The sequence below is a fragment of the Camponotus vicinus genome, unplaced genomic scaffold (genome assembly GCF_025532165.1).
Source record: "Camponotus vicinus isolate PSW18456_S1 unplaced genomic scaffold, iyCamVici1.0 SCAF_6, whole genome shotgun sequence".
Taxonomy (NCBI): domain Eukaryota; kingdom Metazoa; phylum Arthropoda; class Insecta; order Hymenoptera; family Formicidae; genus Camponotus; species Camponotus vicinus.
In genome coordinates, this window is record NW_028141978.1 from 1,264,879 (window position 1) to 1,279,764 (window position 14,886).

General features: G+C 39.2%; 4 protein-coding genes across 7 annotated transcripts in view; 3 read left to right on the forward strand and 1 right to left on the reverse strand.

Moving 5' to 3' along the window:
- Nuak1 (Nuak family kinase 1) overlaps positions 1-7,077 on the forward strand; it is a 26,087-nt gene extending 19,010 nt beyond the window's left edge. For all 3 annotated transcript variants that reach the window (XM_083103100.1, XM_083103102.1, XM_083103101.1), the window contains exons 11-13: positions 683-4,334; positions 4,570-5,186; positions 5,383-7,077. In XM_083103100.1, the coding sequence (XP_082959226.1) occupies positions 683-4,334; positions 4,570-5,186; positions 5,383-5,390 (4,277 nt within the window). In that variant the 3' untranslated portion in view covers positions 5,391-7,077. The remainder of the gene's footprint in view (positions 1-682; positions 4,335-4,569; positions 5,187-5,382) is intronic.
- Positions 6,222-13,219, reverse strand: LOC145973588 (nitric oxide-associated protein 1). Its single transcript, XM_083103103.1, has 7 exons — positions 13,116-13,219; positions 11,697-13,036; positions 11,319-11,615; positions 10,846-11,161; positions 10,492-10,709; positions 8,920-10,403; positions 6,222-8,801 (listed from the first exon to the last, which is right to left on the reverse strand). Exons 2-6 carry the CDS (start codon positions 12,970-12,972, stop codon positions 10,225-10,227), a joined length of 2,286 nt encoding a protein of 761 aa, XP_082959229.1. The 5' UTR covers positions 12,973-13,036; positions 13,116-13,219; the 3' UTR covers positions 6,222-8,801; positions 8,920-10,224.
- LOC145973590 (uncharacterized) lies at positions 7,183-7,929 on the forward strand. 2 transcript variants are annotated; one of them, XM_083103106.1, is made up of 3 exons: positions 7,183-7,527; positions 7,599-7,774; positions 7,842-7,929. In XM_083103106.1, exons 1-2 carry the CDS (start codon positions 7,274-7,276, stop codon positions 7,756-7,758), a joined length of 414 nt encoding a protein of 137 aa, XP_082959232.1. In that variant the 5' UTR covers positions 7,183-7,273; the 3' UTR covers positions 7,759-7,774; positions 7,842-7,929. The 2 variants fall into 2 exon arrangements, with proteins under 2 accessions (XP_082959232.1, XP_082959231.1); XM_083103105.1 differs by having other exon boundaries at positions 7,599-7,859.
- On the forward strand, positions 7,951-10,179 carry LOC145973589 (uncharacterized). Its single transcript, XM_083103104.1, has 7 exons — positions 7,951-8,219; positions 8,311-8,673; positions 8,740-8,859; positions 8,996-9,090; positions 9,172-9,501; positions 9,577-9,642; positions 9,716-10,179. The coding sequence occupies exons 1-7, from the start codon at positions 8,172-8,174 to the stop codon at positions 9,849-9,851; spliced, it is 1,158 nt and encodes a 385-aa protein (XP_082959230.1). The 5' UTR covers positions 7,951-8,171; the 3' UTR covers positions 9,852-10,179.
- Positions 13,220-14,886: the final 1,667 nt, after the last annotated feature.

Genomic DNA, 14,886 nt, shown 5'->3' on the forward strand with positions numbered 1-14,886 from the left:
TATTTTGTTATTTGTTAATTGAAATCTATAATTATTTATATATGGAAGCGTCCTATTTTTTTGCATGATCACTGTTAAATGAGTACACATTTTATAATTTTCTGTATTAATGCCTATATGTAAGAAAAAGCAGTACGTGTATGTATATGCTACTATTATGTAGTATCGTTGATGCATATTTTCAAAGAGCCATTGTTTATATGTGATATCCTTGTATAAGATTAGTTTGAAATCTTCCACTATTCTAAGTCATCGATGTCACGCGGAAAGCGAGTAGAGTCACGTTTTAGAGTTTCCATGACTTGAAAATATACATCGACGAAGGCGAGTGCAGTTGTCCTACAATATAGTTGTATGATATGTGGGATCGCTTTTGAGAAGACGCTCGACAAAATTTGAATGAGAGAAAAGAAGGAACAATATGTTTCATTTTATTTATTACATTTTTCGTGACAGAGATTTTATAAAAACAATTTATGTATGTAGAGAGAAATAAAGGAATGTAAATATACCGACATTGTGAGAGTATTCTTACGCAACTGTCCTACACCAAATATTACTACCAACAATAATACCTAGTTGCCACACGATACAGACACGCACACGCACACACACACACACACACACACGTACACGTACCCGCATGCGGAATGTGCATAGACCCTGTTTCGATTGCTTTCAGATAGAGTAGAGGAAGTTCGCGAGCGAGATATAGAAGCGGAAACGACGGCTCAGGTCAAGAAAGAGACACGAGAGTCGTTGGAGCATAATTTCACTCCCAACTTGGCGCGCAGATTGAGCAGGCAGTTTATCGAGCAGACCCGGCATTCGATACCGCGCTCACCATCTGTACCGCGCGACAGCAGCAGATACTGTCGGTCACCGACGAGGGAAACGCCAGCGAGAAACTTGATCGGCGAGATTGGGAGATTGCGGCACTCGGCGACGTCCGATCAGACCGAGTACAGGGGTAGATCACTCGATCGGGGTGGTATTAGGAGGACCAACAGTTTGCTGGAGCCGTCCAGATTTGATAGATCGATGGAGCGGCATTCACCCCGGAGAAGCATCAGTTTGTTTGACGACGACGACGACGATGACGATGGCAGACTGTTGACGTCGCTACCGAAGCACGTGATGACACTCGGACGGAAATACAAGGACTCTGCTAGATCGAGCATCATTGGTAACGTGAGACGAGACAATTTTTACAATTACAGGACAACGGACAAGATCCAGGAGGAACCCGGCGACGACGCGTATCTCGTGTCTGGCTGCAAGGAGGATACGGATAATGCTGCTGAAAACGGTTCTGTGTCGGAAAGCACTTCGATATCCATGTGTAACTCGAACGCCAATCTGATTGACACCACCACTACCTCGAGCGGCATATCAGCCAGATCCTGCGAAACTTCGCCTACAGAATCGTCATCTAATCTGGGCGATTATACGAGCAAATCGATCGGCAAGTCCGATCACACGTCCATGAGCTTCGAGAATCGCCTATTAGCGGCGGAAAATCTGATCAAGGAATCAAAACTAAAGAATCTAACACCGCAGCGATTCAATCCGAATCTCAGCTGTAATTATAAGGACACGGACAAATGCGATAAGGAGGCACTGATTACCACCTCACCCCCGGACTCGTCATCTAACTCCATCACATCCAAGAGACGTAGCTGCATCCCGAGTCTCAGATTGCGTTCAGGCTCGTTGACCAGAGAACCGAGCGTAAACGCAGACTACAAGAAGTTATTCACTGGCTCGCAAGACGCGCTGGCTGGAAATGCAAATCAGGAAAGATCGATATTGAGCAAGTTCTTTAGAGGCAGCAATAAGGAGACTGAATCTAAAAACAACAACAAACAAGATCAGAAACCTAAACAGCATCGGATCTCGCGCTTCTTGCGACCAGACTTTTTCGACACGCCACGAGAGGAGAGTCAATACGTGAAGGAGAAAGAGGCGCAGAAGGCGGCAGAGAACGAGCGCCGGAAATCACGATTTATGAGACGAAAGAGCGAAAACAAGGAGGGCGAGAGCGCGAAGGACGAAAAGATCTGCAAGGAGCAAAAGAATGAAATGAACGCGTTACAAAAGGATAAACTGGACAGTGTTGTCGCCTCTTCCGCCCCTTCCTCCTCTTCTTCGGAGATCAAGTCCAAGAACGAGGATAAAGAGAAAGCGAAGGTGGAACGTGCCTCCAGTGCGAAGAGCGGTTTCCTGCATTCATTGGAGAAGAAGTTGGAGAGGCTGCGCGTGAACGACGAGATGATGGCGAGCGCAAAGTCGACGACGATAAATGCCAATGATCGGAAGGAACGCGAATGCTCGGCGCCGCCCATCCCGTGTCCGTCCGTGGAATCGACAGGCGCAAAGAAGACGCTGAGTGTGGAGAACCTATCGTTGGACAAGAATGCCGATGTCAAAAACGTGCCATCAGCCAAAGGACGGGTGACATCGGTGTTGGGTTTGTTTAAGACGAACGCGGACGCGAAGCAGAACGGCAGCGGCCGATCGCAGAACGCAATCATGAGCAGATTGAAGAGAAGCCCTCCTAAATGCGCCAAGTCGGCCGAATCGGAGGAAGACAGCACAACGAGCAAAATACCGACCAAGTTCGTCAGAGCCGACAACAAATCGGGGAAGAAGATTCCGGAAAACAAGAGATCGCCAGAGAAAGTCAGCGAGTGCAAGAGATCGCCGCCCAAGGAAAAGCCGAGAGAAAAAGAATTGATCGTTAAAGAGAAGAAATCTCTGATGGAGAAGCAGTCGAGGGAGCTTAAAAAAGCACCGGAAAAAATCATGTTGGACTCTTCCGCGGATAAAACAAAGTTACAGAAAGCGGAGTCACCGAAAAAATTATTAGACGAGTCGGACCCTCAGAAAATCATAGATAATAAACATGCGGAGTCCATTATTAGTGGCGAAGACAAGAAACTGATGAAGACCAAGAAAAATATTAATTCTTTAGGTAAGAATGGATCTATCGCGAGAATTGACAAAAGCGAGGATATTGATAAAAAGACCAAGAAGCCGGTGAAATTGAAGGAAAGTACAGAAAAAGATGATATCAACGGCACTAAGAAAAAGAGGATAGTGCGTGTCGTGAAGAAGGTCGTGAAGAAATCGTCCGATAGTTCAGAGAGCAAATCCGATGAGAAGGAGAGATCATCGAAGCCATTGATAAAGAAGAGAGTAATAACAAAGAAGGAGAAAAGTCCTGAGGCGTCGAATGTCATAGCACAAGATTCGGCTGAGGGAAACAATCTTGACGATCAGACTGCCACGAAATCGTCTTATTTAAAACGGACGGAATCGGACATTCAGAAAACATCGTTTGCGAAGTCTGATTATGCTAGCGAACATCTTACGCAAAGTACAGATACGTCATCCAAAGTCGATGTTACGGAAGACCAAACTAGACCGAATAAGTCGTCCATCGATCAGACTAGTACTGTGCTTCAAAACACTTCCAATTCCAATGTCAATCCGACTAAACAATCACCGGAACAACATCGGCCGAGTAGAGCAGGTCTGAAACTCGATCTGTCCAAGATACCGCAGCACACGTTCAGACACACGACTCCCAAGAGGGACTCGCCCAAGTCCGGGTCGCCTAAAGCGAATCCCGCTATTGGATCGCCTAAGACTGACGTTCCTGCAGCAGAAAGTGGCGACAAATTGATAGAGTGTCTGTCGAGGATGACGCATCACGCTAACATCACCGGCAATAAGATCATTATCGATAAGCCCTTGCGTGCTAAGGATGTCGCTGAGCTGAAGCGAGAGGTCACCGAGTGCGTCAGGATCATGGAGAATCATATAGAGTCGCGAAACGATTGCTCGAGCTCGCAAACTATCGACGATTATTCAACGTTTGATTCGGTGAGCGACGAGAAGCCGAGAGAGAACGCGATAGGTCCGCCTAAAGAAATCAACGATACGAACAACGCTAAGGTGACTAAAGAGTCGCCATCGGAAGAATGCCTGACCAGCGAAATGTTCTCGCCCGAAGAACCGGAGAGCTTCGATTCCTGGTCGATCTGTTCGGCCGACCTGAATCACAATCGCGGTGATTTGCACTCGCCACTGTTATATTCGCCGACGTCGCCGACGTCGTATTCCCTATTCACGCGCGGCGACAGCTCGGAATCCGTGATAGACCGAATACGAAGGCGCAGTTTCTATTCAAGGTTCAACGATAGGAAGAGGCCATCTTTGACGGCGCCACCGCCGGGAGTGACCAGCGCGACTCTGCCCAGGAGATTCAGCCTCAATAGCTCCAGGGAAAGGGAGCGCAGCAGATTGTATTATGGCATTTCTAGAACAAGGTACAATAAATTAAATTACAGCGTACATTTTCTAGTTCTTCCTCTAATCATCTGAATTGTTCTTAAAAATTGCAATATATATATGTATATTTAATGACTTTTTTAAATCCTTATGATAAGTAAAATATCCTGCAAAAGTTTGGCTATCTATTTTTGAAATACCCTAATTAATAATAATTTATTTAATAGTTTTTTACATAAAGGGAAACTCATACCTATCATTTATATTTCATAGATCGGACAATAGATACGGTTTATACGATGAGGTGTCCTCCAGAAAATCGCCGATCGACCGAGAAAGGTACAGCGACGTGTCCTCGCACGGTCATTACAGTCCAGAAGCAAAGTCCCTCTACGATCATTATGTACCGTCTTCCTCGTACGATTCCTCGAAGAGATACGTGAAGTCACCAACCTCGGATCTGTGCGCGTCGCGCGTTAAATATCATAGTACGGACGTCATCGCGGACAACGATCTCGCGGTTTCAGGGTACAAGAGCAGCACCATGTCAAGATCGTCCCTGAACGACGGCGGTACAACGGCGGATTTTTATTGCGGTAGGAGCGCATCGACCACTCTGCCGAAAAAGTACGGCTCCACTGTTAGTCGTCTGGAGCCGAAAAGCGTGGAGTACTACGAGGAGATCTTGTCGCCGAGCAATCCAGACTATTTGTCGTCACGTGACACCTGTCGATCGCCATTGCTGGACGGTTACTTGAGCAGATGCGAGAACGGATATCACAACAACGGCAATATCGCGGATCTATCGCAATTCGGCGCCGACAGGCAAAGGTCCTACGCTGATAGGATGGCGGATGTGGAGTTCGCCGAAGGGAACAGCAAACTATTTGGTGAGCAGAAAGGATACATTGAACAAATGCGTTAAATCATTCTCGTTAAAAGATCAGTGAGAAGAAATGTAATTTTCAGAAGTGAGAAAAAAATTAATCTACTTTCAATTATCTTTTATTCTGTTTTAAATTCTCGTATTCTTTGTTTTAATTTATAGGATATAATTGCAACTGTAAAAAAATTTTATTTTTTCAGAAACATAATGCAACACTTCAGTGAAAGGAGAAATGCATCCTCGGTGCTGCAGATATATCTGTTATGGAACAGAACTGACTTTTAATTCGGATAGAGAAAGTAATTTTATAAGAATACACTGAAAATACAAGAAAACGCGGCATCTACTATTATACAACGATTTTATATAATTAGATTTATAATATATCAGTGAATCTCTCATTGCGCGTCAAAGTGTCTCGCGCTTCTTTATCACGATGATGAAATAGTCGCGATGACAAAGATGGAACCAACAAATATTAAATAAATACATCGTGTTGAAATACAAGGATGTCCGGTTAGAAGCAAGATTTTTTACTGAGTTAGCGAGTTATTTCTCTAACGAGTTGAAAACGCCAAAAATAACACTTCTCAGAAGCTATTTTATATGTTATGTACGTGAAGAGAGAAACTTAATCAAACTTCATTAAATTTAGATATATTTTTTTGAAATTTTTGAGAAGCTTAAAATATAAAAATTCAAGATTTTCTATATTCTTTGCAAAAAGATATGTATAAATAATTGTTGAACCACAATGTCAAAAAATTATCGGAGTTGTACCTCCTATCTTTCTTCTAATCGGAAATCATTGTGTATTATGTTTGAAGCTTTTAAATTTGTTTTTTTAGATGGTATCGCATGTTTCTTTCTGATTCAAAGATTGCTACTCCAATATCACATAAATTTCATTTCAAATTCAAAAATTTCAATTGATTTTTTTTCCAATTATCTTTGGATCAGGAAGGATTAATGTAAAAAAAGCTGTAAAGCAAAATATTTTTTATCGAGTTTACTTTAGAATATTTTCAAGTCTCTCCAATAGCGGAAAATAATTGCGTATTTTTATTGTCTTAATGTGAATTACAAAAGTATACTTGGGCTCCAATATTTATAGAAATATAAATATAAAAGTCGGCAGCTATATATTGTTATAGTAATCCCAGGTAGTAAGAGATACAACAAAAAATCTCGCGTTTGTCGTCATTTGTCTCATCGGTCTTGTCAACTCGCGTTTCCAAAGTGTCAACTGCTTTACGAATTTAAATGTGTGCACGTAGCCTTTTTTTCTCGAAAAAATGTATTCGATATTCACATCTTTTTTCCTATAATTGTGTTCATAGTATGACACGAACAAAGAATAGTTTTTAATGCGTAGCTTTAAGTGAATTATATCAGATACGTTATATCGAGAATGCAGTAAAAAAAATCCACAGCATCATCAATTAATCCGATTAATCGCTCGCGTAATGATTTATTCGAAGCAGCGTGACGCTTTAGGGCGCAATGTCGGAGACTAGTAGAAAGAAACGGCGCTTTAGTTCCTTATGTCTTGTACAGTCAAACTTCCTATTCTTATTTCCATATTTTCTATTCTTTCTTCCTCTCCCCCCTCTCTTGCCCCGCTCTCTCGTTACTTTATGTTTGACTTTCGTATGCAAAGAGCGAGGCAACGGAAAAGGAAAATCGGGGAAAGAATAGGAACTATATGTAGCAGGAAAGAATAAGAGAGGCTCGACTATACATTTATGAAAAATTTCTTGATTGCACGAGAAAAAGTAGACAACGATGTTATAGGCCTGGAAATCTGTCTGACTGATCGGCCACGGTCTTCCGCTTGTTATGTATGTGTTTTCTATCGATATACATATTTTAAAATAAATATATATACATCAATACTCTCTCTTTTTATTATCTCTTCCATTTATCGCTCTGTCATCTTTCGCGAATGCGTTATTTGACAACAAAGATCTTGAAATTAGTTAACTAGATGTTCGTTTTTCTATTTTTTTTCTCATGACGTAAGGTCGAATCCGCGTGTTACCGGCAATAAAAAAATTAGAAAATTTCGCCAATCGGGAATCGAAAAAAACTATGGCTAATTTGCTGATGAATCCTGCCAAATTGCGCTTTTACAAGGAAAGGTACGAGAAGGAGAACAAATTGATAAGTGTGCGAGAAACATTTACACCTACTATTCGAACGAAATCGTTGACCGGCAAGTTTTATGCGAAACATGACGTTATTCCACCGTGGGACATTCGACAGGAGGACGTCGATTTGATCAAACGACAGGAGTTGACGCCTAAGGATATCTATTCGTTTAGGCCACCGGCGGTGAACATGGAGTAAGTCGACGAGAGACAAGTACGTAGATGAAGAGACTCTTTAGTTGCAATAACAAGTCATTTGCGTCCAGATATGGCTGGTTCCCTGCACCGTTGATACCTATCACGAGGGATCCGAGATTGCGTTTCCCCAAAAAACAATCTGATTTTGTAACATATGAGCTCGCACGTCGAAAACTGCACAAAGGTTTACCGGAGAAAAAATTTGCCGGCGTACCGTTTAGAACATGAATATTCGAGATACTTTGTATGATTTAAAATAAAGATGAGACATCAGCTTGAACGTGTTCGGCGAATTTTCTTCTACATTTCAGAAAAAGATGCTCTCTCGACAATAACATCTATGGTGCCGACTGAACTTTGGAAGAAAATTCGATACATTGATTCGAGCTTATGTTGTGTACCGCTGTTCCATGGCAACAGATACTCTTTCGCAAGATGGCATAGGTCCCTAAAGGTGTAAAGGTCCCGCGTGTATTTTTAAATCGAGACGTTTGGTTCGGTAGATCCGGTTACAATCCACGAGGTGGAAAATTCATACGTTGTAACTCACCATGATTTTGCTGAAGCAAAAAGTGATTATGTCCAAAATGCGGCTACGATGCTGTTAACCATATAATCGATGTGTCAAACTGTCATTGGAGATGGCAGGCAGGGCTTTCCGCGTTAAAGTACAGCTAGAAGTACACGCGGTACGTGTCTTCCCTCTCTCGTCAATTGCATGTAATTCTTTCATATATATAAAATTATTCAAAGGAATGTTTTTTCTCTTCTCGTTCTCAGGTAACGTGCCCTGGTGTTTGGTTGTGTCCTAACGGCAAAGTGGCTCTACGACTCGACATTCTCGACTTCTGCGCGGAAAGTCGCAGAATAAGTCCGATTTTCCCGCTGCTGTTCCATGATAAGTTCACCTTCAGCAAGATCTTTGCTCGAATAGCTTCTTTAGCGGAATTGCAACGCACTTTGGAACAAGAGTTTCTGTATGTGGAATTAATACAATGGACGACACCGGCACATCGTCGAGGCATCACCCTGGCCACGTTCGAGACAAATCTAGCAGATTTACTATACCCTGCGTCGTGTTTCAAGGGTTTATTGGCTGGAGTTGATGTAGATCTGTTGATGGAGCCGACTAAATGCTTTCCTGTACGTCTTCCGTTCATATTCAACTCTGTCCATTATAAAACTTCTTATCTCTCCGTTTTTGCATAGGGTATCATAGCGCCCAAAATCGAGGTCTCCACTAAAACGATTATCGAGGAAGTGTCGGGCTCCTATGACACAAGTATGAGCAAATGTTATGTCGTCAATCCAAAAATGATTAACTCTAAGGTACTTCATAGATTAAGATCGGCGATACGAATGCATGTTTATAATTTATTTTTTCCTCACCCTCTTTCGTATATTCAATGTTTGAGAATTCTTCGGGATTTATGTAATGTCGGTCCTGCGAATTTGTAAATTTCAGCAAACGACATGCGGGCAGAGAAAAAGACCGGTCAAAGGTATTATTAGGCAACGAAGAGTCTGCCACACTAAGCCGAGGTCTCAAAGCTGCCGACCGTATGTGTATTATTATATATTTTTATATTATTTTAACATTAACAATTATATATATAAATATTTTATTTAATCTTGTGATAGATATCGTCAGAGATCTAGCAGTGTTGGCGATTCTCACCACTGTGATACTACGAATGGCATTCAGTGTTATCATTCAACAAGAAAGGATTCTCCATGTATTCGAAAGCAAGATGAAGCTGTCATGATATGCGACGATAAGATTCATGTTATGGACAATTGTCCAGTTTGTTTAAAGTATAATTGTTACTTTTCTAAATGTTACGATGATTCGGACATAGACAAGAGATATATGGACGTTAAGCGTCGATGTCGCAAACATTTGTCCGAAACCGGGGAATGCTGTTGTATTTGTGAACTGACCAATGCGCGAGAGGAAGCAACGGTGTCATTGTGAGTTGATTGGAAAAAGGTATATGTATGTGTCTTTCGACGACTCTTTTACGTTGATATGTCTGCTTGTTACAGATTACAATCTAAAATCAGAAATCTGCAGAAAGCTAGAGAAAAATTGTGCCCTATTGAAACTATGGAGTAAGTGAATAAAATTATCGTGTCGAAAATAGAACGTTTTGATATATTCAACTTTGAAAATATTATATTTCAGAATCGAAGAGTGCGATTCGAATTGCGAGTATACTCGGGATCATTCTCGAGGTCACGAATTTTATAAGGATCTAGAAAAATTTTATAAAAGGATGTACAAGCAAGCAAAAATACGAGCGCAAGAAGTCGACGGTTGATATCGAAAAAAAATCGTTGATTAAATCTAATTTTTTCTAAAGATTTTTATATTATAAAATTTGAAAACACAGATCAAATGTTTTATATACACGTTTTACGAAAGAATCTCATTGCGAGAAAACTAGTTGTAATTAATTAAAATAATTAATGGACGTAAGTTGTGTGTACAAGTGTTAATAGAAATTGTTCAATGTTTAACATCTCTTTAGAGATATGTAATAGAGAATAAGATACACCCTGTGTTCTTTTTTTTATCAAAATAGCAGTCACTGCATGAAATAAAAGTGAAGAAATTGACTACATACGTAAACGATGAAACATGTAATGTGGAGATACAAGAAGTTTATACATGTAAAAACTATTCTTTCTCCTTCACGCTTTGTACGCTTGACGTCCGTCTCTATATGTTGGTGCGTCCGAGACTCGAGTACCACGTAGAACAACGGATTTACTTAAGAGCGCCGGCGTTCTAAGGTGTAAGCCGCGTCCCTGCGGGGTCCAAGCCTTTAATGAAAGGCGTACGTTTTCTCCACCAGCAATCGCGATCCATCCTATAACAATTATAGCTTTCATGAGATTGAGAATCACAAAACGCAAATATGTTCCTGAAACTTCATATTTATTGTAAACAAAGATTACCCGCGCTGGATAGAACAACATCAGCAGCTGATTCGTTCCTCCCAATACCAATGACTTCCATCTCCTTAGATCCTAATGCGGGCCAATGTTTCAATCGCTCTGGATTACTCTCGGGTACGACGAACGCTTCCGTTTTGAGTAATTCGTCGTATATACTGTCCGCATCAGCAGTATTGGTTACAGTAATTGGTAATTGTCTACTCGAGAATATCGTGCATCTATATGACATCATGCAAACCGTTTTCATTATACTTGAACATCTTTAATTTATTAATTATTTAATAATTAATTATAATAAATAAATTTTAATAATTTAATAATTATTATTTAATAATTGAATGCGTGAGAGGATACCTAATGAAATCGTCGCCTTCCAAGTAATCCAATCTGCCGATTCCGCCCAAAAATATCGTCTGATCTGTTTGTAGAATAAATGTTCTAGGAGAGATTATTCTAGTCGGCAAAACTGACAAGAGTTCCGGTGTCGTTAGCAGATCTAAGATCTGGTCTGGTTGAATGGTACCGGGAGTGTCGTAACACCAGCGGCTGTATTTATATTCTTCCTTAGTTTCGTCAATACCGAATTGTTCCCTATGATGTTTGTATTTTTTTTCCAAGAACGGATCGTCCTTAATTGTCCATTTTGATTGAAATGTCCTACCAATGTGACCTAAATTCGAGAGAGAATTATAACATTATAATATTATAACATTACAATATTATAACATTTAGTCTTTCGTGTAATAAGCAATAAAGCATGTTTTCGGTCGATTACATGCAATCGCATATTCGTGAGAATTGCTTGATGATGTAAGCGCGATACGTACTTTGCAATGTAGCGTACTTTAAGTTACGCGTCGTTTTGAACATATTGTTTCTTATTAGGTTTTCATCATGTTTGAATTGTCGTTCATTTATCAATCGCATCGTTCTCAAATAAAGCCGCCATCTAAGGGGATTTAAAATAGGAAACTTCAGCAAGTTCAAAGTTGTGCCCGGCCAGGGAGAGATTGTCGCACGTTGTATAAGATCCACAGCCTGTACTTTGCAATAATCGGACTGCAGCAACGCATTAAACAGAGAAGACTTGCCCACATTTGTGCATCCAATCACGTAAACGTCTCCTAAGAATTAAAATATATGTTTTATTTGTTTGTATATTTTCTCTCTTCTTAGGATCAATTTTTTCGAAGCAATATATTTACCTTTATATTTCCATAGAGAATGTAATTTATTTATTAGTTCTTCTATGCCATATCCAGTTTTCGCAGATATCAGTTCTATGTGTCTGATTTTCTCTTTCTTAATTCCTGTATTTTCCACAGCCTTTGATAGGCATTCCTTAACATGAGTTAAGAACTGTGGCGAATCCTGAGGTAATAGGTCAACTTTATTTCCTACCACGAATACTGGTGTCAGAGGATGCAACACGCTATTTATCTCAGGCCATATGCTACACGGGAAATCCGTAAGATCAACCATCAGGATGACAGCGCATTTCTTTGTTTTTATTACCTTCAGAAGTTTCGGATACTCGTCCGCCGATACCTTCACCTCCAATGTGGTATTATAGTATTTCATGAAGTGGCATCTTTGACAGACCATGACCCGCAGTTTCTTCTCGCTTTTATTCAGAAATAGTTCCGAAGGCAAGTAACCTGGCAGAGCGTGATCTTTGCAGTGTAACAAGGCGCCGCATCCGCCGCAAGGAACAGAGCTGATTTTGGAGTTGGGATCTGGAGTGCCATAATTGTCGAGCCACATATCCAAGGTATCATCATACTCCTCGACATCGACCATCCAATTAGGTGGAACATTGGACAAGTCGTACTTGTACGAAGAATCCGTTTCTCTTTTCTCTAAATATTCCTTTAAAATGAGCTTTGTCCCTTTGCTGGAAGCTACCTTCTTCTCTTCCAAATATTTATCGTACAGAGCTTTATATTTGTCACTCAAAGGTATTGCCAATTCGTCAAAATTACTATCATTTAAATCCTCCGACGATGTCTTCACACTACTATATTCATCAGTACTCGCATACGGCATATGTACAGATTTAATAGGTTTTGTCGGTTGCTCTTCTGTACGTGCTTCCTGCAGATGACTGTCATCCCTCTCATCATCTTTCTTATCTAAGAGTATACTGTAGACAGGCTTCATAAGTCTGTCAACTCGCATTTGACTATCAATAAATTCCATCTTCTTCTTCTGCGTGAAACGTTTCATATAACCCATTGTCACCTTGTTACGATCTAGATAATCGCAATAAATCAATTTCTCCCGCAGTGCCTCGACCCTGGGATCGAGCGATGAACCAGCATTCTCTTTTATATCACATTCCGTGGAATAACCAAAAGTTTGAACTAGGTGTTTGTATCTGTTGCGATAGATTTTCAGGTGACAGTACGTGTTACCTACATAATTTCTCCACGTTGTATGGCTCGTAGGAATAATCAATTTTACACTATTTAAAGATAGCATGGTAAAGATATTGAATGTGTCTCTCAATGCGACATTTATCACAGGTTATTTGAAGGGTTAGACTCTGTAAAATGTGAAAAATAAAATAACTGTTTATATGATTCGGAATATAATTATAGAATAACAAAGGATCGAGAACTTACAATGTCAAGTAGAATTACTTTTTATTTAATGGACTTGCAGTTTTGCATATGTGCACCGGTCCTGTAAACCTGTGCACAGAAACGACTGAAAGCAGAGAGAAGACTGAGAGATGTCATGGCCTGTTTTTAGGTGATCCCTGAAAGCGATACTCCCTCTATGGACATTGAAAACGTGGACATGAACTACAAAGCCAATGTCCATGAATGTTCTTAGAGGGTAATATATAATGTGCACAATTTCTGGTTTTGTTCCGTGCTATGTGCACGAAATGCCGGTAGCACCAGAGTATAACAACCATTATTTTGAAAATAATATATAAATATGATAAATAATAATTTTTATAAAAATAATTTTTATAAAAAATTTTTATAAATTACTTACCTATATGTGTATGTATGTGTGCCCATACGTTGTCCAAATGATTTTAAATATAAGAATAGACTATATGAATATCGGCGTATGTTACCGCCGGCATAGCTCTCAGGTTCAGAGAGTACTGAAACCTCCTCACCTGGCAAATGCCTTCGTTAAGGCGGAGATACAGGGGAGGAAAAATTGAGGAAGAAAAATTTTTTTATTTTTCTTAATAGAGTTTTTAAACAGAGAATATAATACATATAAAAAATATATATTACATAATTATAATATATACAACGTAAATTATAATTAATTTGCAATTACATAAAAAACACATTACAAATTATTAAATTATGTAATATAAAAATAATTACATTACAAATATATATATTACAAAATTTAATGCAGAATATATAAAATACAATGCATTAGAAATATGTATTACAAAATATAATACAAATTTAATATAAACTATAATATTAAACTTAATACAAAATAAAATTTATTACACGAAAGTGTCCAAAGTATACGTATAATATAAAATTTACTAAAAATTTTTACGTAGACCAGACAAGACTGATTAATGATGATTAATTACGCGATATATATTATTAATAATCGACATAGAATAATAGAATTTAATTAGTTTTATATAAATAACGTATAAACGTAAATAATCATGATCAAAAGAGTCATTAATAAAATTATTGATCGTTTCTTCGATTGTAAAAGAAAGTATTTGCATTACTGGCGCATTTTGTGTAGAGGAATCCTTATCAAAGGAAATATTCAAAATGAAAAGATAGAATAAACTTCGAAATCAACAATTAAGTTACTAAATAAATCGCGATTTAAAATTCGCGAGAAAACGCGACGAATAAATAAATCGACAATAATCGGAATATTCGCGCGATTGCGAGATACGCATAATTTTTATATGATAATCGAAACCATCAATAGACACGCGTGCGATATAATTATTATCACACAAATGTTGACAGACGAAGATATTTTAGCAAACATTTGTGATCCGTATTGTTTATTAACATAAAATTCACCGACCGATTTACTTGCGAATTTTTATAAGATAAATCGCGATATAAAATTCGCGATAAACCGCGACGAATAAATAAATCGATAATATTCAAAATATTCAATTGCAGATACGCGAGTGACATACCGGTAATATCCGATAAAAAGAGGAGCGATCTTAAAAAGTGAGAACGATTAACATCTTGTTTCTACATCAGATTTCGCAAGATCAATCTGCGAAGAAAAGTTAAGTGATCTATTGAACGTCGGGAATTTCACTGTAGGAGGGAACGAATCCTGGATCTTCCGGACTATTCCCGATAGCAATGATTTCAGTATTAAATCAAAGACAATTATCCCTCGTCATTATTTTCAATTCGC

What these genes read in the sequence shown, in the direction of transcription:
- LOC145973590 (XM_083103106.1), top strand. Translation starts at nt 7,274, where the DNA reads ATGGCTAATTTGCTGATGAATCCTGCCAAATTGCGCTTTTACAAGGAA. An exon ending in CCACCGGCGGTGAACATGGA is followed by an intron (nt 7,528 to 7,598) that starts GTAAGTCGACGA and finishes ATTTGCGTCCAG; the next exon opens with ATATGGCTGGTTCCCTGCAC.
- LOC145973588 (XM_083103103.1), bottom strand. Translation starts at nt 12,972, where the DNA reads ATGCTATCTTTAAATAGTGTAAAATTGATTATTCCTACGAGCCATACA. An exon ending in AAAGTACGCTACATTGCAAA is followed by an intron (nt 11,162 to 11,318) that starts GTACGTATCGCG and finishes TCTCGAATTTAG; the next exon opens with GTCACATTGGTAGGACATTT. An exon ending in TGTTGTTCTATCCAGCGCGG is followed by an intron (nt 10,404 to 10,491) that starts GTAATCTTTGTT and finishes TAATTGTTATAG; the next exon opens with GATGGATCGCGATTGCTGGT.
- LOC145973589 (XM_083103104.1), top strand. Translation starts at nt 8,172, where the DNA reads ATGGCAGGCAGGGCTTTCCGCGTTAAAGTACAGCTAGAAGTACACGCG. An exon ending in CAAAAATGATTAACTCTAAG is followed by an intron (nt 8,860 to 8,995) that starts GTACTTCATAGA and finishes TGTAAATTTCAG; the next exon opens with CAAACGACATGCGGGCAGAG. An exon ending in GAGGAAGCAACGGTGTCATT is followed by an intron (nt 9,502 to 9,576) that starts GTGAGTTGATTG and finishes TGCTTGTTACAG; the next exon opens with ATTACAATCTAAAATCAGAA.